Here is a 23,332-nt window from a genome sequence, read left to right as displayed (position 1 = left end):
AAACACCACCAACACCCTTTGTAGCCACTCACTCAAGACCATCCCCCTATTAGGACTTCCAATCTCCACTAATGCCCAACTCACAACATGTAATAGATACCCACAAGAAAATGTACTCTTCAACACTCCAAGGACTTCCCAACATGTACAACCATGGCTCTTTATCATCCCAACCACCCAAAGGTCACAACAACATTCACTGTTGTTTTACTATTATCTAGGATAGTCACATTATGTGCAGGAACAATCACGGATTCATGGCTCACCTTCCCTTCTTGATGCCTTCAAACACTAGTCAAGATGTAGGAGGAATTCTCTATTCTCTTCCCCTTCCTCAAAATCAACAACAACTCACATTTCAACCTTGCAACTTTCAATGAACCTACTCACTGTCAAACTGTGACAGTCAATGTTCTTTCACTGGGACAGTCATAAACCTTCATAGTTTGGTTGGTTCTTTTGATCACTAACCACTTGGACCATATTTGTGACACTCTCACACCATCTTCCAGGTCTCCACTTATCCTCCCAAGCCCTCCTCGGATTGGATTTCCTTCAAAACATCAACAACTTGTTGTTTGTCACAGTATGAGACACAAATTCAGACTTTGTGTCCTCCCTAGCATGTGCAAATCTTTTCAAGGGACCCTGCAAACAGTTTACAAACAAAATACATGTTGTCAAGGGTCATTCCACGTTTTGTCATGGATTCATCAACGTGGAAGTGACCCCAAATACATTAATTATTGTCGCAGGTTACCCTAGACTAGGGTTTTGATAGTTTTTACTAAAATTAATATATTTTTCAAATCGGAATGAAATTCAATGATACAAAAAGGAAAATGCAGAGGATTCACTCCTCTATCATCTCCAATTGATTTGCAAATCCAATGAATAGATTTAATCAATGAAAAATTCAAAATAGCAGACTGTGTGCCTGAGAACTTAAAGAAATTGTAGGGTAAACTCAGAAATTTTATTGAAAATGCTTCATTACATTACCCAACAGACCTGTGGATTGATGGGAAAGAGGTATATTTCTCCTTATTCCCCAACGTCTCTAACTGACTTTTGAACTTGTTTTACCAAACTAACACCTAATCACCCATATAAATGCAAAAAGTTGCTTTGTCAACTTTTGACAACAATGGCAATTTTGTCTAAAATTGATCCTAGACTTAACCTAAGACCATCATGACTCAAAACTGACATAAGTAGGTTCAAATAGGTCTATAAGACCTTTACACATCATCGAACACCATATTGAACCCATTGACACATTTTCCACACAATGACAATTTTGACAATATTTGTCAACATTACTCCTAATAGGACTCAACACACCACCTAATGATCTTAATGACCTTTATTACATCAAAGATGATCTTCTAAGACCTTATTCATGACAAGAACTCAAAAACCTTAACCTATTACAAAATTGGCATCATGGTGGCCATCTTGTGCTAGGTGCTCCTGCACCAAAGGTATCCCCCTTGAAGTGGATTCAATCCAATAAAGCAATTAGAGTAAAAATAAGTGACTTACTATGAAATTAGTGTTTCTAATAATTTCACTCTCAATGCTACAAAATAGCTAATTTCTTGGAGATTCTTTTTTAAAAAGTGATATATAGGCATTGTAGAAAAAAAAGAAAAAGAAAATAAAACAAGTACAAGAAGCATAAGAACAAGAAAAAGAAAAAGAAGTAGAAGGGCAAGAGCAAGAGCAAGAGTAGGAACAAAAGTAAGAACAAAAGCAAGAAAAAGGGCAAGCACGAGAGAAAGAGCAAGAGCAAGGGCAAGAAAAACAAGAAACAAAAAGAAGCAACGAAAGCAAAACCAAGGAGATGAAGAAGAAGAAGAAGAAAAAGTTAGCATTGACGACAATGGTTTTGCAAAGAGGGAGGCAATGATATGCCCCTAACCCTGTAGTATGTATTGTGTTATGAGTAGTCAACTTGTGGCTACCTTAACTCTTAAATAAGCGACATAATCATTATTATAATCATATATATGAATTCAGGTCATCCTAAGAGTTATATTTAAGTACCTAAGTCAGCCTAAATGGTATCCAAGGCATAAATATTGTATATATAGGAGTTATAGGTTAGTTATTATCCTCGTGTTGAGTATTAAGTTCTTGGTGAATGCTATTGTAAGTGTCGGCCTCAAAGCGGATAAGGAGGTTGGTCCCTCGAAGTGGCATATTATTATAAAGTATTTGCAGCATATCTCCTAATATATTTATCTTTTGCAATTAATTTCATAACATACACATACACACACATATATATAAATGCATGTGTGTATACATAATGTGTGTGTGTGTATAGACAAAGACAGAGACAGAGACAGGGACAGAGACAGAGACAGATGTAATAACATTCTAGACACACACTTCATCTTAGAGAATTAGTTAATGATCAAAGGAATGAATGTTGTTATGCTTCTTGTATTGAGTTTGGTCTTCTAGTAATGCGTGTGTTAGTGCCACATTATGACATATGCAACCCTTCATAGATGAGAGGAGGCCATCTCTCTACTTGTGTGTCAATTTAACCTATCTTACGCATGTTTGGTATTTGTGTTAGTGTAGTTGTGTGTGACTAAACGTGTGTATGCGAGCAAGTTGTATTGCCTCATTATGTTGCACTTGCTAACACAAAATTTGTTAGGTGTGTTACCTACTAATGCATGTAGACACTAAAAATTGACCTCTTTCTACTCATCCTTTCTCATCGTTGCTTCATGAATTAAGAAAATAATTTTTAATTAATTATTTTACTAATTATCCCTTTCTTCTGATATTAAAAAAAATTATTATTTGATTAGTTCATTGATTTTCGCCCGTGCTAATTAATTAAATATTTTTTATTATTTAATTAATACTTTAGTCATTCTTCCAAACCATTATGACTACTTTAATTATTGAATTAACTAATGTTCCTCTATAGTTAAATATATTATTCCAATTTATTTAATTATTATCCTTTACATTAGTTCTTCTAAAAATAAATAAAATTTGTGTTTTATTTATTTACATCCTAGGCACATGAATCAAAGAATTTTAATTATTTAATTTTTCCACCACCTAGCCACTAGTCCATTATTTTCTTCAACCATTTCACTTCTTCCATCTCTTCTTTTCCATCTTTAACCTCCACTTCCTCTCATTCAATCTCAATGGTCGGTCTCCTCTAGGCTAGATTCAAACTCAACCATTGACCTCCCCTCCTCTCAATCTATATATTTGAATCCCTTCATTCATTATCTCTTAGCCACAACCTTGAGCTTTTCTTTTATCTATTATCATTTGTGCTTGTGGACTTCTAAGACCAACAATCAAATAAATTTGAAGAGAACTCAGGAACAATGGAGAGAATTAAAATGAGTGTTGAAAAGGTATATTTTGATTATTGTTGTCCTTATTTCTTGTAATTGTTTCACGTTCTCCGTTTGTACCGTTCAATCTTTGCATAGACTCTAAGGTTTTGTGGTTGTCCTTCAACCATTTGTGCATGCTAGGATTTATGATCTTACATTTAGGCACGCTCGGTCCGAATTGACAAAGTGGGATAGAAAACCTATCGGTGGCTCATACTCGGCTAGCCTCTCGAACACTTGGATCCACTACATAGAATGCCTGCTATCTCAAAAAGTACAAACTAATCTCTAAAAGTGACACTTGGAAGCCTAAGAGTGTGCAAATGAGGCTAATGTGCCCCTCCCCTTTCCATTATAGGCCCCTTGTTGACCTAGTGTTGACTCATGGAGCTTCGAAACCCTATCATGACTCATCCCTTTACCCTTACTAGCCATTTTCACTATATTTCTGCCACCTTCGCCTATCCAAAATTTCTCTTTTCCTTTCAAACAATGTTGAAATACGCATTGTCTCAAAGAAGGGAAAAATGTAGACACTAAAAATTAACCTATTTTTCCTCATAATTTCTCATCATCGCTTCTTCATGATTAATTGAAATAATTACATACTTTGATTATTTTTCTAATTATCCCTTTCTTTTGACATTAATTAAATATCAATTTTTGCCCATACGCATTAACTAAATATTTTATTATTATTGAAGTAATACTTTAGTCATTCTTCCAATCAATTGTAATTAAATGATTACTTTAATTATTTAATTTACTAGTGTTCCTCTATAGTTAAATAAATTATTCCAATATATTTAATTATTTATATCTACCTTAGTTCTTCTCAAAATATATAAAATTTGTACATGAATTAAATAATTTTAAGTATTTAATTCTTCCACCACCGAACTACTTGTCCATTCTTTTCTTCCATCACTCCTCCACTTCTTCCATCACTCCTCCACCTCTTCCCACTCTCTTTTCCATTTTTAGCCTCCATTTCCTCTCATTCTATCTCAACTATCAATCTCATATGGGCTAGATTCAAACTTAGTCGTTGATCTTCCCTCCTCTCAATCTATATATTTGAATCTCTTCACCCATTATCTATTTAACCACAACCTCGAGCTTTTCTTTTAATTTATTATCATTTGTGCTTGCATATTTATGATAGCAACATTCAAATAAATTCAAACCGAACTCAAGAACAATGGAGAGAATTTAAATGTGTTTGAAAAGCTATAATTTGTTGATTGTTTTTTATTAGGCAAAAACATGTTTTGAGGGGACCAGAAACCCCTTACAAAAGAGAACGAAGGACTGGAACCCAATAGATAAGGTTGTCTAGATTGATAAACATTAAACACTAGCAGCCCAAACCAACACAAGAAAACAGGATAGCAAGAAACTATCCCAGGGATTTACAAGCACCATGTACTAGTGGAAAAGACAGCATGCCCTAACCAACAAGGCAAGCCCTCTAAAATTGCTATCATACACCAAGGAAAGCACACAACAAAGGGTTTTAGCTGCCTCCCTCAACCAGAAGAGGACAAGCAACACATTACTTCTTCCCTTTATGGGAGCGAAGTGTCATATCAAAGCACTCGCAGATTTAGATTTTTTCCTTTTCGTCGATATCCACACTTCTTCCACCTTCGCAGTGGAATCCATCCAAGAAGTCGGGTGCAAAGGACCCGAGAAAGAGCTAGCCAAGCCCAAAGGAACAGCAGCATCCAAAGAGCCAGCAACATCAACTTCCTCCATGTCAGAAACAGGAAGGACAAACACATCAGAAGAAACACCAACCTGCAACCCACAAGCCCCAACAGCCTCCAAAGGCCAAAAAGAATCAGAACCACCCTCCCTAGAGGAAGCCTCCTCATCCGCCAGAGGAGCCGTAATAGCAGTTGGGCTATCCTAAGCAACCACCTGGGAGAAACTTCACTGTGAAGATTTCTTCACAACATAATAATGTTGAGTTGAAGCACCATTCCACCAAGACACAGAACGTTTCTTAGTAACACCAAGATCACATTTAGCAGCAACATGACCCATTTCAAAGCACTTTTTGCATCTAAAGGGAATCCCTTCATAGTCCAAAGGCTGAATCCAATGGCCTTTAGAAGACATAAGCTTAATCTCTGCAGGCAAACCATTAGACACATCAATGTCCACCAAAATGTGAGCATAGGTAGAATGGTGAATATTAAAAGAATCATCGTCGAACATCAGAAAGTTCCCAAGAGCCCCACCCACTTCCTGCAGAAGAGAATCCACCCAAAGATGGAGTGGGAGGTTAGGGAGCCTAACCCAAATAGGCATCTTGTTGAAAGTTTCAGAAGAGGGATTGAAATCTTTGTGCCTAACACAAAGCGATCATCCCAACTGAAGAAATGATCACATAGAATACAGTTTATGTCCTCAACATTGTCAAATTTTGCTATGAAAAAACCTTTAGCCAAAGGAAAGATATGAACTGTACCACACAAGATGGTCTCCCAGTGCTTGGATATTCATGCATGAAGATCAAGAAGGTTGGGCCAAAAACCTCTAAATCTACAAATAATACCATGAGCAGCAAAAACAGAGGCAGCATGATCAATCTCATCCTTAGTATCCTCCTCTAGAGAAATGGCAATGGACCTGCAAACAGGAAAAGGCTCGGCCACAGGAGCAAACATCTTTGCAACCCCAGCTTTATAGCGGTTACCCCCAGGAGGTGGAGCAGACACAGCACCCACACCCGAAGAGGGAAGACCCTGCGTAGAAGGTGGCGAACGAGCACCCAAAGCGGAAGGAGAAGCCAACGGGGAAGGAGATCCCCCATTCGCAGCACCAACAGTCAGAGGGGATTCAAAAAATCCCCAGCGGGCAGGAAACACCTCTGGCAGCCATCTGTTATGATCGATAATGATTCAAAAACTTTATGGTTTGAACCAAAGATGTAAGCACTACAGGCAAGAAGCCCCACTATTTCTCCAAGGCTCTCCCCAAGATAAAGCATGCTCCATTGTTAACACGGTAGAGACGAACCCATGGGGTTTGAACCTAGGTTGGTTTTGCCTGTTTCTTGCACTTGTTTCACATTATTCATTAGTAGGCATGATCTTTGCATAGATACAAGGGTTTTGTGATTGCCTTATGACAATATGTGCATGCTAGGATTTCTAGTCTTACAATGCCCTTAGTAAAATTTGGGCATACATCCTAATCTTTATCCTAATGGTGTTTGACTAGTTTGAGTACTTCATATCTAGTGAATGTTTTCACAAGGACTAAATCTCTCTTACGCAACATCAATGATCTTAGGAAATAAATCCTTCAACTTGTCTTGGTCACAAACTTTGAATTGTTTCTTGGCATACAACCACTAGAAATTTTGGCTACTATAAAAAAAAATCAATTGAAGATTTGATGTCTCTTGTTACCTTCCATAAAGAATAACAATTAAAAAAGAACAAGAAAAAATAACAAAAACAAATAAAATGTAGGACAACTAATAAACAAAAATGGATTTATTTGACAATAAGAAGTAAGCCTTGTAAAGAGCTAAGCTATGGGTTGTCGGGTTAAACTTTTGATTCCTCGCAGTAAAAAGAAAAAAGGTTATGTTGGAATTTTTACAATATAACTCCTGGAATCATTAGTAGCAATAGTGGTCCATTCCACTCTTATTGCTAATAAAAGTTGTCACATTCCCCTTTAGGGTTGATTCACCCATCTTTGGAAATTGAACCCAAACAAAGCATGTCAAAACTCTTCAAGATCAATATCTACAAAATTTCTCAAGCCCATGGTAGCGTGAGTGGGATCGACTAGTTGTAGTTGTATATATAGTGAGTGAATCAAATAGCAAAATGGATTGTAAAATTATAAACATAACATGATACCACTATATCACTTTGTATGTCCCATCAAGCTAAAGTTCTTGTATGATATATCCTTCAAACGTTAATGTTTGCAATCGTCATCCTACAATGGAGTGTCCCCCTCTCCCCCTTGTTTTCCTCTATCCAATATGGTCCTTCCATAGTGATAGTGCTAGGGTTGATGTAACTTCCTGATTAATACTTGCCCTTTTCCACCCCCCATTCTTACTGCAACTATTGACATTGAGTTAGTTGGGACTTCTTCCTTGAGTATTATCTTGATCATGCACTTGAAGAAGAGCTCTACAAGCATAATTTACCCTCTTCACCCATGCAATATTATTATATCAAGCTTTCAGAAAATTAAAATCAACAACAGTGACGTTTAGATATTAGTAGCAGAGGAATTAAAAATCAAATTTTCATTTCCAATTTGAGAAAATTCATAGAAAAGATTCTCAAAATTAAGAAACATCTAACTCTACCAAACTTTTTTGTTATATTAGCCTATATTGTGTATTTGTCTTCAAACAATCATTGGTGGTGACCATTCAAAAGCTTCAAACAAGGTGAACCTCAATGACAGGTGTGAGTGTTTCTTCTTAATATATGTAAATCCATTTGTGGTTTTTCCTCCCTAGTCTTTCTAGTGCTTCACATAGGAATTATTTGGAACGTTTAGTGTTGACTTTTGTTTTCTAAAAAAGGGCTTGGACTAGAGAATCTAGCTTCATTTTTTTTTAAGCATCCATTTTTTTTAAGGTAAAATAGTTTTGAAAGGATTCTCCCTCAAAAAACCCATCCATGGGTGCAACAAAAGTAGAGGAGCACCTACCTAATGATGATTATCAGCAATCAAACGCCTCGAGAGAAAGTGGATTCAACACCAAAGCCAAGGGTATGTAATAAAAGCAACAAAAACAAGGCACTAAGTAGCCAAAATAGATGAAGGATGGGCTTCACCAATAGGCGCTAAAGGAACGAAAAGAGTATTTCTCTCCATAGACTTGACAACTACATGAGAAACCCCACTCGCAAACATGACTTGTTCAAAGAGGAAGCATTAATAGTCAAGTGATCTTCATGAGCTTTCCTTCCCATGTGACCACCCCCTTATGCCAAAAGAGTTGACAATTGAAAGCCAAGTGATTGATGGAAAAACAGTGTCTTTGTCTAAAGGGGAGACCCTCATAGTCAAGTGGTTGATTCTAAGGCATATCCCCCATCATCAAAACAATATCCTCATGAAGAACCTTAGAGATAATTGTCCACCAAGATACAAGCAAACGTAGAGTGACCCATGTAGGAAGCAGTAGAATCAACTTTCAAAAAACAACCAATAGCATTGCCAATGACCTCATCGGAAAAAAAAAACATAAATTGGAGGAAGAGTTGGAAGCCACTCTCTATATGTGACCTATAGTTTGTCCAAGCTCTTCAAGTTATTACCTTCATGATTGGACATTGTACCTCTTTGGGATTCCCCCAAAGCAAGCCCATCCATGGGTACAACAAAAGTAGAGGAGCACTTGGCTAATAATGCCTATCGTCAATCAACTACCTCAAGAGCAAGTGGATTCAACACCAAAGACAAAGGTATAACAAAAGTAGCGAAAATGGAGCACAAAGTAGCCAAAATAGGCTAAGTGCACGCTTCGCCAATAGGAACTGAAGGAACCAAAAGAATATTTCTCTCCAAAGACTTGACAACTACATGAGAAACCCCCTCACAAACATGACTTGCCACTAGGGGAGAGAGAATAGATCCTAAGAAGACTTGTTCTAAAGGAAGCATGAATAGTCAAGTGATCATGGACATTCCCCCTTATGCCAAAAGAGTGGACAAATAGAAGCCAAGTGGTTGATGGCAAAGTGTTGTCTTCATCTAAAAAGGAGACGCTCATAGTCAAGTGGTTGATTCTAAGGCCTAACCCCCACCATCAAAATGATATCCTCGTGAACTTTGGAGATATCTATGTCCACCAAGATACAAGCAAATGTAGAGGGTCCCATGTCGGAAGCAGTGGAATCAACTTTCAAAAAACAAGCATTGTCAATAACCTTATTGCAAAAAAAATCCTAGAACTGGAGAGGAAGATTTGGAAGCCACTCTCTATATGTGACCTATAGTTTGTCTAAGCTTTGCAAGTGATTACCTTCATGATTGGACAGTGTACCTCTTTAGGAAGCCTAATTAATTGTTGATAGGATTCTCACAAGGTCACTCCCTCGTCTCCTTGGGTACCTTTTATGTCCTTGTAATTGATATGTAGACCAAATGCCATTCAAATGACCATGTTCGTGAAAAATCCTTCACTAGAAAGGAATATTCTCGTAATATACTTGTTGCTCTCATTCAATACCTCTCGTGCAAGTTACTAGATTCTTGGGTATTGGGAAATGGACCCTTGCTGATTTGGTTTGGGAGTGGAAGCAGTGACAAGTTCAGTAGGTATTGAAACAAACAAACAATTTAAATATAATCAAGCATCTCCTTGATGGAAATATGTTACAATGCTTGATCAACTTCCGTCAGGTGGGGCTTTTATTTGGAATTGTAATGAGTATGAGGTCCAATTTAAGAGCCCATATAGTTGAGTGAAAGCTCACTCATGTGTTATAAGTGGGTGTGGGATTAATAAATGTGAAGGGTGAAATAAAAAGGGGTTGTCAAATTAACAAATCATGGCATTCATTTAAAAAACAAGAAGCAGATGTTGAGTGAGAGAGCAAAACTAAAACATCATTTACCAAGAAAAACATCAATGAAGACACCACAGATTCAATACTGGCCTCTCGACATCCTTTTTTGGAGAGGCCTTCTATCCAAGAAGAGGTTCCCTCTCCTTCCCACAAAAGAGGCTCATTGGTTAAGGCATTTCAAAATGAAACAAAAGACATTGTAGAGGAAAAAATTGCACATTGCATTTTTGCCAATGATTCTTCTTCAACTTGGTGAGATCACCATATTAGCGAGAAATAGGGATGGCAATCAATAATGCACCTTCTGGTTTTATGGGCCCTATATATGAAAAGGTGTGCACCACCTTATTGTCATAAGAAAAAAAATTACAGAGACATCTCTCAAACCAATTAGGGATTCTTAGATTGAAACAAGAGTATCTATTATTTCCAATGGATGGACTAATTGCAAAAACAACCTTTAATAAATATTGTTGCAGTGTCCCCAAAGGGAAAATGTTTTTTAAGGTGATTGGTTGTAAGAGGTGAATCGATGATGTAGAATTCATTTCTAAAATCATCATTGAGTCCATAGAAATTATAGATCTTGAAAAAGTTGTCCAAGTCATCGCAAACAATAAGAAAATTGTGAGATTGCAATGGCTTTGGTCAAGGAAAGGTATGCACACAATTTTTGGAAACCATGTACCATACACTCTCTTGACTTGGTGATGCAAGCAATTGACACTCAAATAGAGTGGGCAAAATCTATATATACTAGGGGTGAGGAGATCCAAATGCTTATGACACACCATTATATGTCACAAGGCATTTTCAAGACTTTCTCAAATTTGGTATTGTTGAAGATAAATTTGATATAATTATTTAATTGATGTCATATTAACTTATATTTTTATGTGTTATTAACTTATTTTCTAAAACATTATGTTGTTGAGACATGGTTTGCATCACACAATCGTTTTTGAGACAATTTATGAAGATGCATCGGGCATTGAGTGTCATGGTCGTTAGCCAGCAATGGAGCATCTAGAAGCAATTAAATTCAAAGAGGGCCCATTAGGTCAAGTCATTGATCTAAGATGAGAATTAGTGGGCTCCTATGGATATTGTCTTCAATTTCACCGAGCCTACTGTGAGTATGATTAGGTTTGGTGATATATATTGGCCATTTGGGGAAAATCTATGCTAGCATTGACTCCATGATAGAAAAAATAAAGTCATAATAGCACAAAAAGAGAATGGCCCTAAAGAAACATTTTCTCAAAATGTGGAAAAAATCATTCATCGTTACTAGAACAAGATGAACACACCATAGCATCTTCTTGCATATGAATTATCCCCCAAATACCATAGCACAAAGATATTTTCATTGCCAAGGAGGACTACACCATATAGAGATGGTAAAAAATTGGTACAAGTTGGCATTCCAAAGAATGTTCTCAAATCTAGAAGTGGTGGATAATATTAGGAATGAATTTGGAAGGTTCATCTCAAGACAAGATCATAGTATTTGTGCTCTTCGAGACCAATACAAGGAAGATGCTCATACATGGTGGTACCTTCACGAGCAAGATTATGTTCTTCCAACCTCTTGCAATCAAGATTCTATCACAAGTAAGCAGACCTTGGTAATTACTATTCTTTAAATTCTTTTGAATTTTTTGTTTTCAAGTTGTGTTGGTTTCCTCTCCAATTTCAATGTTGTAGATTCTTCGATTGAACAGAATGGAGAGCATACATCTTTATCCACTAAGTGAAGCATTACCAATTGCCTCCAAAAAAAAAAAAAAAAAGCCTTGGTTTATATCCATTCCAACTTGTGTCTCATATCACATAAGCAAGATGACTACAAGGAAGGGGCAACAAAACATCGGGATCTAGCCCCTAAGTGTACCAACTCGAGTGATTGCAAATCTTGAATCAATATAGATGATGAATCTTTTAAATATGTTGAACCTGTAGACACATAAAATTAATTAAATTAAAATTTAATTAATTGCCCCGCATCGCATAATTAATTTTATTAATCATATTAGCCCTTTATTATTCCAAAATTAATTAAAACACATTTAATTAATTACCCCCTTTCATCCATATAATTAATTTATCAATTAATTATATATATCATTTCTTCTAAAATTTGATTTAAAATCAAACTCACCTTAAGCAAATATTTCAATCCTCCTTCTAATCCTAATCAGTTAAATTAATTCACAATTAATTCAACTAATATCCTAGTTCCTACAAATTCTCCTCCTAGTCTTTGTCATTTAGCCTAATTAATCCAGGCTTGCATCATTATCATTTCTCTCAATTTAAAATTCTCCACTCATTCTCTCTCCACCCGTCACAACCTCCTAACTTGTCCACTTGCACTATAATCCCTCATTATCTAACCTAATCACCCTCGCTAATTATTTGCACATTCCTAATCTAAGAATGAGTCAACCACATGTCATAAATGGCTTTCCCATCTCATCTCCCAACCTTAAATGCTCCACTTTTGTCTATTCAAGAAATTTTGAATTCCTTTATTTTCCTCATGTTCCCCTTCTCAAGGAATTTTTTAATTTCTTAATTCTTTTATTTTCTTCGTGCTCCCCTTCACAAGGAATTTTTAATTCCTTAATCCTTTTATTCTCCCCATGACCATCTTCCCAAAGAATTTTCAATTCCTTGTTCCTCTTCCCAATGTCCTTCGCCCTCTTCCCCATGTCCTTGAGGAGTGTGGAGACAAGGAATGCCTTTATGGCTAGATCTCTTGGATCTCCACTCGTCCTCCCCTCTCATATTCAATTCTGGCCCTTTTTAATCTTTTGATCTCTATCGTCCATTCCAAATTTGAAGAACTATAAATTGGAGTCCCTACCCTTCACAAAACAAACTTCATTTTTACATCTTTCTGCTAAGCATTTATTCACCAATCCACCTTTATCATATCATCATTATGCTAGAATTTCCAAAGAATCCATTGTCATCTTCCCCTTACCATGTCAAAATCTTCATTCATCCACCCAACCCTTGTTATGCAATTGTGAGAGCAATCCACATTCAATACTTCAACCATCTTTCAATCTTCATTTGTCATCCTTACAGCAATAGGATTGTAGAGAGGAGGACAAGAGCAAATAGCATTGGGAGAATCATGGGGAAGTAAAGTTTATATGTTTATCTATATTTCTCATTTGCTTCTTTGCTAATCTTCTTTGATATGTCATTAAATGGTTTGAATTCAAGTTGTGCTTATGGTTGGGCTGTTTATTATGAATTCATGTTGATCTAACCATCTCCATTTTAATAGCATCAGAACCAAACAATGACCTTGATCTAGATCCTTTTGATGAAGAGTTGAGACAAATTTTACAAAAAAAATTATTATGTTTCTTTCAAATTTTGTAATTGTAATGATCTTCATTTGAATCATTGTAGACATATATGATATATGACAATATTGAAATTTTGAACTATCGATTGTCATTTATCTTTATCACTACCATTGATCAATGATGAAGTATCATTGTATTTTTTAATATTTTTTAATTTTATTTTTTTCTGTATATATATATGACATAGATCCTTGTGTAGTTAAAGAACACTAGGATACTTGATAAATCAAAGGCAAGAATGTACTCACTTTTTACTCCGTTGAGGATTAGATTCTTGCCAATATCCACTAAGAACCTTGACCCATACTAGAACTATGCTCAAAAAAATTATTTGGGATTAAAGGTGTGGGAGATCAATGCTTCATGAACAAACCTGACTTTTTTGTAAACCATGGGCCCCTCTGAACAAACTGAGGATTGCCATGAAGTATCCCATTAGTGTGAGAAAAGCCCCCATAAATCTACAAATAAGGACTTTTTCCTTAAATTAGCCGAACTCCATTTTCCATTTGATTCGTGGAAAGCAATACCTTTGGTGGGGATTCCATTCTAAGGTAAGAGCTAGTTTCTTTTATGGCATCGGAAAAAAGCCTAACAATCTTGTTATGGGCATGGTGCAGAAAAAATTGCAGCAGAACTTCCTTAAAAATCTGATTTGTATTATGAGAGACATCTGAAAAAAAAGTGGATTCAGAAGGGGATTTCTCTAAGAGGAAGCCATACAAGTCTCCTTGCCCCCTTCCTCATTTCCCCAAGAGCCTAGGTCTGAGTTGGGGGATGATGATAGTTATTGGTGTGAGGAGTGTGCTGGTTTAGAAGTGAAGAGGACATGGACTAGTCTTGGCAACTTCTGAACTTATAGGGTCCACCATATGAAGGTGCTTGTTTCACACTTGATACTCCTGATGTCATCTGATTGAACGAATATTAACTAATACATATAACTTGATACTAAAATAAGCATGAACACATATATCTTCCTAAATAAAATATAGGACATGGGCCCAAGGACAAAATAGGCTATAAATAACAGAGATACACTATGTTGTATCTAGGTAGACAACATCAACATTCTCACTGCTCAAAAACTAATTCGAGCAAATGCCAACTAGAAATATGCTTTCCAACATCACAATTTATGTATACACATTATCATATAGCTCAATGAAATATAAAAAGCATATGTAATCAGCCTACCAAAAGTATCTGATGCGATACAAAATGTATAACTTCACAGGATTTAAATTTAAACACTCTTTGAATTACACAGAACCGTCACTGAATTTTTTAGAAATTGTAATATATCTACAGTGGAACCGGAAATATAACTAGAAGAAATCACATATTAATATTCAACAAAGAGCCTATACTCACAAAGAAAAATTATTTGTACCATCCAGTTGAAACAACTACCAGCAATTGCAAATATTGGACCCTCCATTTTGTACCACAAACCTCATCTAGATTTTGTTTCACTTCCCTTGCTCCGGAAATTTGAAAGTGAAAAGAAGGAGCGTGATGCTGTAGGATCAGAATCTTAAATAATTATATAATGCGACATTTGTTGACAAATTAGGAAGAATTAACAAAAATAACAAAGCATATTTCATATTTAGGAAAATCTTCTATTACCTTTGTGTGTATGGGTCGCAGAACTATTATCATCGTGAGAAATAAGGTTTCCAAGAGAATGTGCTGCAGCATTGGAGTTCCAGAAACAACAATGGCTTGTTAGATTAGCAGTAACAGAGGTAAAGTGCATCTACAGTAACAATGGAATAAGTTATAGCAAAAAGTCATAGCAAATAAAAAGCAAAGTCATCTAGATATTCATTCCTGAAACATATAAGTTGCTTCCAAATCCCATAAGCAACTATTCTACCTTGGCTAGAAATGCCATTATCTGATATTGCCCCCCCTGATAGTTGGCTCATTGTGGTACCAGAATCTATAGTTGCCTCAAGTCTGCCCCCTTGATCTTCAGACGTTCTACTTCCCATCTCTCTCAGCTGATTTGCATCTGCATTAATGGCAGGTGTTGAGCTATTATGCCCCTTCCTACCAAACTTCAGGAGTCTTTTGAATCCTTTAGAACTATCCTTGGGCTTTTCTCCGCTGCTCCCCTTTTGACGGGAATGAGAAGCATCCACACTTCCACAGTTAGCTGTTGGTGAGGTGAACTGTGGAATATTAGGCACATTCTGTGATAGTGAACTTAAATTTGGAAAATCTGAACTTAAAGCAAGAGGACTATTGTTTTCAGATACAGGATCCCTGGGAATGAAGATTCCAGGAGGTCCAGATGATGTTTCAGGGGCTAGAGGAGCATCATATGCACTAAATTTATTATAAGATGTATCCTCAAAGGATGTCATACGTGCTAATGGTGCTTGATATGATTCATTTGTATTACTTCTTTGAATTATTGATGATGAAGCTTGTACAACATTTTTTTCATCCTCTCTTACATCAGAATCTACAGAATGAGGAGTGTTGTGCATATCATATGAACTAAAAGGAACTGATTCTCTTTGACAAACCTTTTCAATCTCATTTTCTTCAACCAAAGATACTGGGGTTCTAATGAAAACTGCTTCAGGCTGCATGGCATGGCAAGACTCTAAAAGTGACTCGAATTGGCCCTGACTAGAAATACCCCCAGCATTAGTTGAAGCTGGAACACTGATAGGAACGCACCCAGAACCAAGCCCGGCTTTCATTTCTGATTTGTCTGAAATAGAACCATTTTCTTGGTCTTTAAGTTCAACTGAAACTTCTGCTCTAACCATGAGATGACCTGGCTCAACAGATTCTGGACATTTTTCTTCATCTTGTAATACAGCATCATTATCATCTGCACTTGAAATATTAGTTTCCAAATTCCCCTCTGACTTCTTATTTCCAACATCAGCAGCCAAGATACTTCCTTTTCCTTTCTGAGACGCCAGCACACTGGTGTGCTTTGAAGACTTCTGCAAGCTTGTATCCTTGTTCTTTGATTCACTTCCTGTAACAATGCTTTTCCTTGTTGCAGTTAAATGACGTTTCTTATGATCCAGATTGTCTAAAGCACGTGCAGTTGCGTGTGTTGTTGTACCATTAGGTTTTATGCTACCTTCTTTTCCATTCTTAGAGGAAATAATTTGATCGGTGCTCTTCTTAGTAGCAGATAATCTTCTACTAACTGGATACGTCCCTTCCTGTTCCTTCTTCAGCTCAGACAAGGATGGCACAGATCTACTAAGACTAGTTCCAGTAGGTTTTGTGCGGCTTTGTAGGTTTTTCTTGCGGGTCATCACATCATTTGTTATTTCACTTGAGGACCTCGTAATATACCTAGAACCAGATGGACTAGGGAAAGAACCCCCAGGACTCAGGTTTCTAGATGTTCGTCCTTTTTGTGAACTGGGAGACAATAATGTACTAGCATGACCAGTCTTAAGTTGCGGCTTCATGGTTTGTGAAGTTGATGAAGATGAAGTTGGACTGGAACTTCGTCTAGCTGCAATCCTCTTTTGTCTTTGTATCTTTAATTGTTCAAGCCGGTTTCTTTCTCTCTCTTCCTGCAATCATACATTACCCAACAAATCAGAATGTTAAAATAAGCTCCAATGCACACAAAAACATGATAAGGAAGAAAACAAAAATAAGAATCAATTTTTCATAGCTATTATTTGAATTCAAGGTCAATTTCACTTTTTCTGAAGTGAACAATAGATAAAAGGTGGCTAAGGAGAAAAGAAAAGTACCATCTCCTTCTTGGTTTTCTGTAAGTTCGCTTTGAACACCCGTAACTTCTCTGCACGCATTTGTGCTTCAGCTAGTGGATTTGGTTTTCCTAGTCTTGGGATCCTAGCAGCCATTTCTGCTTTTCTTTTCTCCAATACCTCTTGCATGACTTTTAATTGCAGATCCTTTTCTGACTTCTTTGATTTTGGATTTTCCTTCATTTTAGAATTTGCCTTGTCTTCTGGAGATTTGATCTCATCGAATATGCCAGTATGGCCAGAATGAGGATCTACCTTATCAGCCATATTAGCCTGCATCTTATAGTCCATAGCCGGATCCCACAGTACACCTAAGGACTCCCTTTCAGATATGCGCTCTGGCATAATGTATAGCTCATCACATTCATAATCATTTGTAGTTTCATGTTGCTGATGTGGCATACCATGAGAAGAATTTTCCTCTTTTTCTGCAGAGAGTTCAGAGTCAATATTCATGATTGTCCTCCACTCATTACCAGTTTGATACTGTGGAATAGATCTAGTAGAGACCATGAAAGAATCATCCCCTATACCTTGCCCATAACTCTTGTCTGTACGTAGATAATCACTCTGCTGATTGGTTGTATACTTAAATTCTCCACTAGCAAATGGATCTGAGCTGGCACCATCTGAAGTTGTCTGCCCCACTTCTCTAGAAACGAACAGATCATCATAAGTTATTGACTTTTTGGGAATTGAAGATTTCTCACTCTCACCGATTCCCCGACCATCCAATAATGCATCTTCGCGAACCCGTTCAGGTAAAATAAATGAATCTTTAGCTAGATCCTGTTCTTTCTTCTTGGGAACCAACTCTTGCTCAAGACGAATTACATTGTTTGCTTCCCAGCCTTTTGATCCTAGAACATCTCTGTGAGCCACAATCATGTCGTCCACATTTTCAGTCTTTTGCTTACCACCTTGGTCTACATTATCAACATTGTCAATATTGTTCTGAGTTGATTCATCATCTTGCAAAAGATATTTCTGGAAGATACTCCAACTCTCATTCTCATCATCTTTTTGGTCGGCTTCTGTAGCGGGGTCATTTCTTGTACCATTACCTTTATTATTCCTGGAATTCTGACTATCTGCAGAGTACTTAGAGCCTTGCTTTTTTGTCAAAGATTCTGCAGATTCCTGGCGCTTCTCAAAAAGGCCAATCATATCATGGACACATAACTGAACATCTTCAGCTTGTTGTTTAAGATCATCTTCACCATTACTATCCATCTCTGAGTTGGAATTTTCTGAAATGTCATCTCTGCCTGTTTTATCAGATCTTTTTGATGTAATATAATTGATATTGCGAATAACCACCATGCCAGATCGCTTGTTTCCAGCCCGCCCAATCTGTATCTTCCTATGTGGAGAAGAGGATCTTCTGTGTGGGGATTTGGACCTTCGATGCAGATGTCTATTTAATTCTTGACTGGGCATATATTCTCTCTCTGGTTCAGAATCAGTATCCTGGCCTAAAAGGTTCAGTGACTTTGAAAGAGATTTTGGACTTCCTGTATCTGAAGTCTCTGATTTTATAGTTGTGTCCCTCTCATTAATTGAATGATGTTTCATATCCAAAGACATTCCAGTCATGGCAGATGATTCTGTCATTTGAGCTGTAGCAAACCTTGGATCTTCAGCATATAGAGGCCAGCGGGGTTGTAAATGTTGGGGAGGCACACCTAAACCTTGATAATTATCTGCTTGAGGATACACACCCTGATAAAAGGGAGGATTTGAAGGATTACCATGATAATAAGGTGCACCTTGCATATGAAACCCAGGAAGCCCTTGCATGGTAGGTTGAGGTCCAACACCATAAGATAGAAAATTCTGCATGTGTTGTGGAGCTTGGCCTGTCCATACCGGCATCATAGGCTGTTGGAAATGGCCTTGAGCAAAATCATTATTTCCAGCCAGTGCTGGTGATACCTGACCTTCCAGAGATAACTTGTTCTCTGGGATTGAAAACACCATTGCACCTTCACCATCAGAAATTACTCCAGTAGATAGTTATCTATCACTTTGAAACAACAAACTCATACTTAACCTTTGCATGAATCCTTGGGAAAAGAAATATAGAATAACCATACCTCTGTTATAATTCAAGCCAGTGTTCTCCCCATTGGCATCTGTTGAACCTTCAGCCACATTTGACTTTCCATGGATGGTCATATCATCATGAGAAGAAATTTTTGAATTGCCAACTTCACTTGTAACATCAGACCATCCATCAGGAAAGTCCTTTGGTTTTAGACGCTGAACAATAACAGATTCACTAGTCAATGTGATCCCAGAAGCATTCATAAGAGCCATCTCTGATCGAGTTGAAGAGGTCTCCATGGTTTCTAAGTCCATTTCTTCCAACCAAAGCCCAGTTTCTTGCTTTTTCTTCCATAAGTTCGTAAATTTTATGCAGGCTTCTCTGTTGCAAACGAAACCAGCCAAAACTCCTAAGTTGTTACCACCATAGTGCCAAAGGAATGTAAGAACTCTGGTAGTATATTATTGTGGAAATTCCAAGAAAATTATACCGACATTCCAATATTCTTTTTAGACTATTATTATCATTCCAATCTAAAAAATATTACCGAAGGCGAAAAGCCCCAAAGCAATCTGCAAAGGAACATAAATCTTGCATATGCTCCATGTCAAACCCAGCAGCTGTAGCTCGAGCAAAGGCCATTCCTTGTTCTTTCTGCAACACAATTTTCCGTGTCTCCAAGACCCTAAGCAAGCATGCTCTGAGACAAGTGCAATGAATATGTTACACTAAGAGGCCTTCTAAAATGCAAATATTGCACCACTAAAAATTAAGTTTTTTACTGTCAATCATGATTGATAAATGCACTTAGAACAGGATGACTAGTGTGCTAATAGCAATCTAAGTACTAATAATTTGAATATAAGGATAAGAAAGATAACTTTGAATTTCCTCCATGTGCTGGTTCAATCCCATCAACTGAATGTCTTCTTGACTGAAAGAACATAAATACAAAACATGATGAGAAGTGCTGAATGTGTATTCTGAACAAAGTTTTCTGGCTCACTGTAAGGTACCTAGAAGTCCTTAGAACCATGACTAAATTGTTGATGTAGCAATCTTGTCTACATTCAAAATTGTTGACAGCTACATAGTCAAGTTAAAATAGCTTTATTTAAACATACCTTATAAGGAACAATAGCACTTTCTGAGTCTTCATCAAGAATAGGCCTGCTTGCTGCATCGAATATTGCAAAGTAATCAATTGATTCATACATACCATGTAAACATAATCAAATGCTAGTTAATATTTATTTATTTGTCAATAGAGTGACAAGGCATCACCAAAACCATGTATTTGCCTTTTGGAGACCATCTTGTTTGTCTATCCTATTCCTTATAACAGAGACTCATACAATAAAATAATAAAACAATTCAGCAACATATTGACAGAATTGACAACATATTAAATAAGTTGAAATTTGGGATCGGAAGATCCCAAAAATATATGATGCTAGAACACTCTATGTTTGCCCTCTCGGGTAAATGGTTAAATGCAGAAAGTAAATGCACAAAACATAATGGAAATATATTAAATAACCAGCCTTTGTATTAATTCCACAGTCCATGTACAATAAGTGCTTATAACATTACATCTGACATGACTAACATGATCCTACTTCGAAGAAAAGGTACAAAATATATAATACCCGAAGGGGTATGACACAACCGTCGCGACTCCAACTACCTACCCGTCGGCCAACTAACTGACCGCCGTAACTCATTATTACCGATGACAACATAAACATAGTATAACAACATAACATAATGATTATTCCCGTCAACATCATCCCCCCCAAGAAAAGAAGTCGACTCCGACGACTTAATACAAAATAGAGATGAACGGCAGGAACTACTGATGCCAGTTGGGCCCGGATCTTATACACTTGCTGCGTCCTCGCCTGAAAACCCTTTTCTGCTACCATCCAATGCTGAAGTGCGGATTTCACCAATATTGCTTCCTTTGCCATCACAGTCCTCCTGTGCCTAACCCAAACTTGTCTGCAAAACATGTTTTTCAGTCTCAGCTTCCACCAACTGCTACTCAATTGATACTATCTCCCTAGCCAATTTGTCCTCGATAGCCACCCGTGCTGCTCTCCCGGCATCCAACTCCTGGGTACGCTGAACTAAGTCTCACGAGACTATTGCCTCCCACCTGGTGGTCAGCTCCTCCCGAGCCCTCTATGCATCCACCAAGGCAACCTCACGTCCAACCGAGACATACTCCGAGTTCCTCAAAGCGTACCTATCCTGCCTGGAGGTGGCCACAACCTGCTGGCACAAATGCAAGGAGACACCTGAAATCCTCCATCACACTCCCCAAAGGCTAAAAACTGAACTGAATAACTCCCTGGTGGCATACAACTGTGCGGACCTGCAATGCCTTCCCTCGAACTCTGTTTGTTCCCAACCTCCAAATTCGTCTCCCTCTACGGCTTATGGCTTCCCTGCCAATGCTTAGCTGCGGGCTTCTTCCTCACAATACGGACAACCACAACACTTCCCATGGTCTTCTGTAGCTCAAAATAAACTGGGGGTCTGGGGGCAACGCCCCCAGCGGGGTCGGGGGGTAGCGCCCCTCGCGGGGTCTGGGGCAACGCCCCAGCGGGGTTGAGGGGCAGCGCCCCCGCGGGGTCGAGGGGTAGCGCCCCCGCCGCCAACACCAATTTACAACCTTCAGAACCCCACGAAAGTCCATGGCGCGCATCATTTCTGTGATATTTTATGATGTCAAAACCCTTCTTCTACACTCCAATATTTTCAGTGTCTAGGCTCCAAACTCCAACAAATCATTTTAAATCTGGCCGTCGTCGTTTTTTTTTTTTAGGCACTGTAATGTCCCCGATGGCACCCCGGCCATACAACCTTCCTGTACGATCAACAACAGCACTAGCACCTCCAATCGTGCGGTCGACACCCTTCTTATCGTACGGACACACCTCCGGTCAACAACACCACTCCAATGGTGTGGCTGCTTGGTCTACCTGTGGCGGTCGTTTTGCCCTTACGTGGCTGTGTGGATTGTGTGGGCTCCCGCTCTCCCTAAGCGGCGGATCAATCTGTAAGAACCCTCGACCCCATCCGTCCGCTTCACTCCCTGCGGTAGCTTGTGGGCTGTGTGTATTGATCGGGCCGTGCGGTGCGTCCCTTTCCTTGGCTGCGCGGTGATGTGCCTTCGGCCGTGTTCGGTGTCTTCTTCCTCCGCGGGGTTTTATTGCCAAGGTCGGCTGTGCGGTGTGGTTGCTTCTTCCTTTCCTCAGCGGTGTGCGGCGTGGTGTCTTCTTCCTCTCCTCGGTGTGCGGCATGGTGTCTTCGTGCGGCGTTTTATATCCTTGCGCGGCCTTCGGTGGCTCCCACCGCACGATGGTTCCACCGCACGGTGGTGTCACCATCGGTGGTTCCACCGCACGATGGTGTCACCGTCGGTGGTTCCACCGCACGGTGGTGCACCGTCCACCGCACGGTGGTGTCACCTCGTCACCTTGGTCCCACCGTACGGTGGCCATTTTCCCCTTCTTTTTTCTTTTTTTGACCGTACGGTCGCTATCGTACGACCATGCGATTTTTTTTCTTCTTCTTCTTTTTTTTTTTTTTTTTTTTTTTTAAAGTTGTCTAGAGAGTCTTCGGCTCGAGTCCCCTATCTCTGGGATCGCCCTTCATCCTTCTCGGTTTTTCTCGCCCAAAAGTCTCCTGCTTTTGTCCCGTGCCTCTCGAGTTGCTTGCCCGGCCTCTTAGGTCCCCTTCCATCCTCTCAGGTCCCCCTTTGGGCTCTCGGGTGTCCGTCCGGCCTCTCGGGTCCCCTGCGCGCTTCGCGTGGTAGGGTTTCAATTTGGGCCCGTTGGTGGCAAGTCTATTTTCAATGGCCATCCGAAGACCTGGAACCACAAATTTTACAGGGACCACGGTCTCCTTCCCGTACATAAGAAGAAGAAGAATAATAAAGATTTTGAAGACTGCGGTCTTCCATACAGGGTTCCAATTGTGGCCAACACTCTTCGGATTATCTACGTCGCCAGGATTTGGGGCGTCTCCCTTCCAATATTCTTTGTATTCTGGCAGGTACACCTCTGTTGGTTGCTCTGGTTCCTCTACTTCGAGCCTATAGCTTTGGAACATTTCGTAATCCTCCATTTGCCAGTGGAAGAGCCCATTAAGTGAGCATACCTCATCTTCAGAACAT

The 23,332-nt window shown here is 38.6% G+C and overlaps 1 protein-coding gene across 3 annotated transcripts in view; it reads right to left on the bottom strand.

Annotated features, from left to right (window-relative positions):
• The window catches only part of LOC131045342 (COP1-interacting protein 7), an 85,876-nt gene that overhangs the window by 22,893 nt on the left and 39,651 nt on the right, over nt 1–23,332 (bottom strand). For 2 of the 3 annotated variants that reach the window (XR_009105800.2, XR_009105799.2), the window contains exons 5-12: nt 20,274–20,326; nt 20,031–20,083; nt 19,697–19,849; nt 19,199–19,530; nt 17,085–19,063; nt 15,218–16,898; nt 14,968–15,030; nt 14,710–14,856 (exon numbers count right to left, since the gene is read on the bottom strand). Coding sequence is in view for 1 of the 3 variants with exons in the window: in XM_057978921.2 (XP_057834904.1) it covers nt 14,792–14,856; nt 14,968–15,030; nt 15,218–16,898; nt 17,085–19,063; nt 19,199–19,530; nt 19,697–19,849; nt 20,031–20,083; nt 20,274–20,326 (4,379 nt within the window). In the remaining 2 variants the exon portion in view is untranslated. Of the gene's footprint in view, nt 1–14,554; nt 14,857–14,967; nt 15,031–15,217; nt 16,899–17,084; nt 19,064–19,198; nt 19,531–19,696; nt 19,850–20,030; nt 20,084–20,273; nt 20,327–23,332 lie in introns of those variants that run through there. The other variant, XM_057978921.2, reaches the window with a different exon arrangement.

The sequence above is a fragment of the Cryptomeria japonica genome, chromosome 8 (assembly GCF_030272615.1).
Source record: "Cryptomeria japonica chromosome 8, Sugi_1.0, whole genome shotgun sequence".
NCBI lineage: Eukaryota > Viridiplantae > Streptophyta > Pinopsida > Cupressales > Cupressaceae > Cryptomeria > Cryptomeria japonica.
The sequence above is the reverse complement of the archived record's forward strand: the minus strand, read 5'-3'. Positions and strand labels throughout refer to the sequence as shown.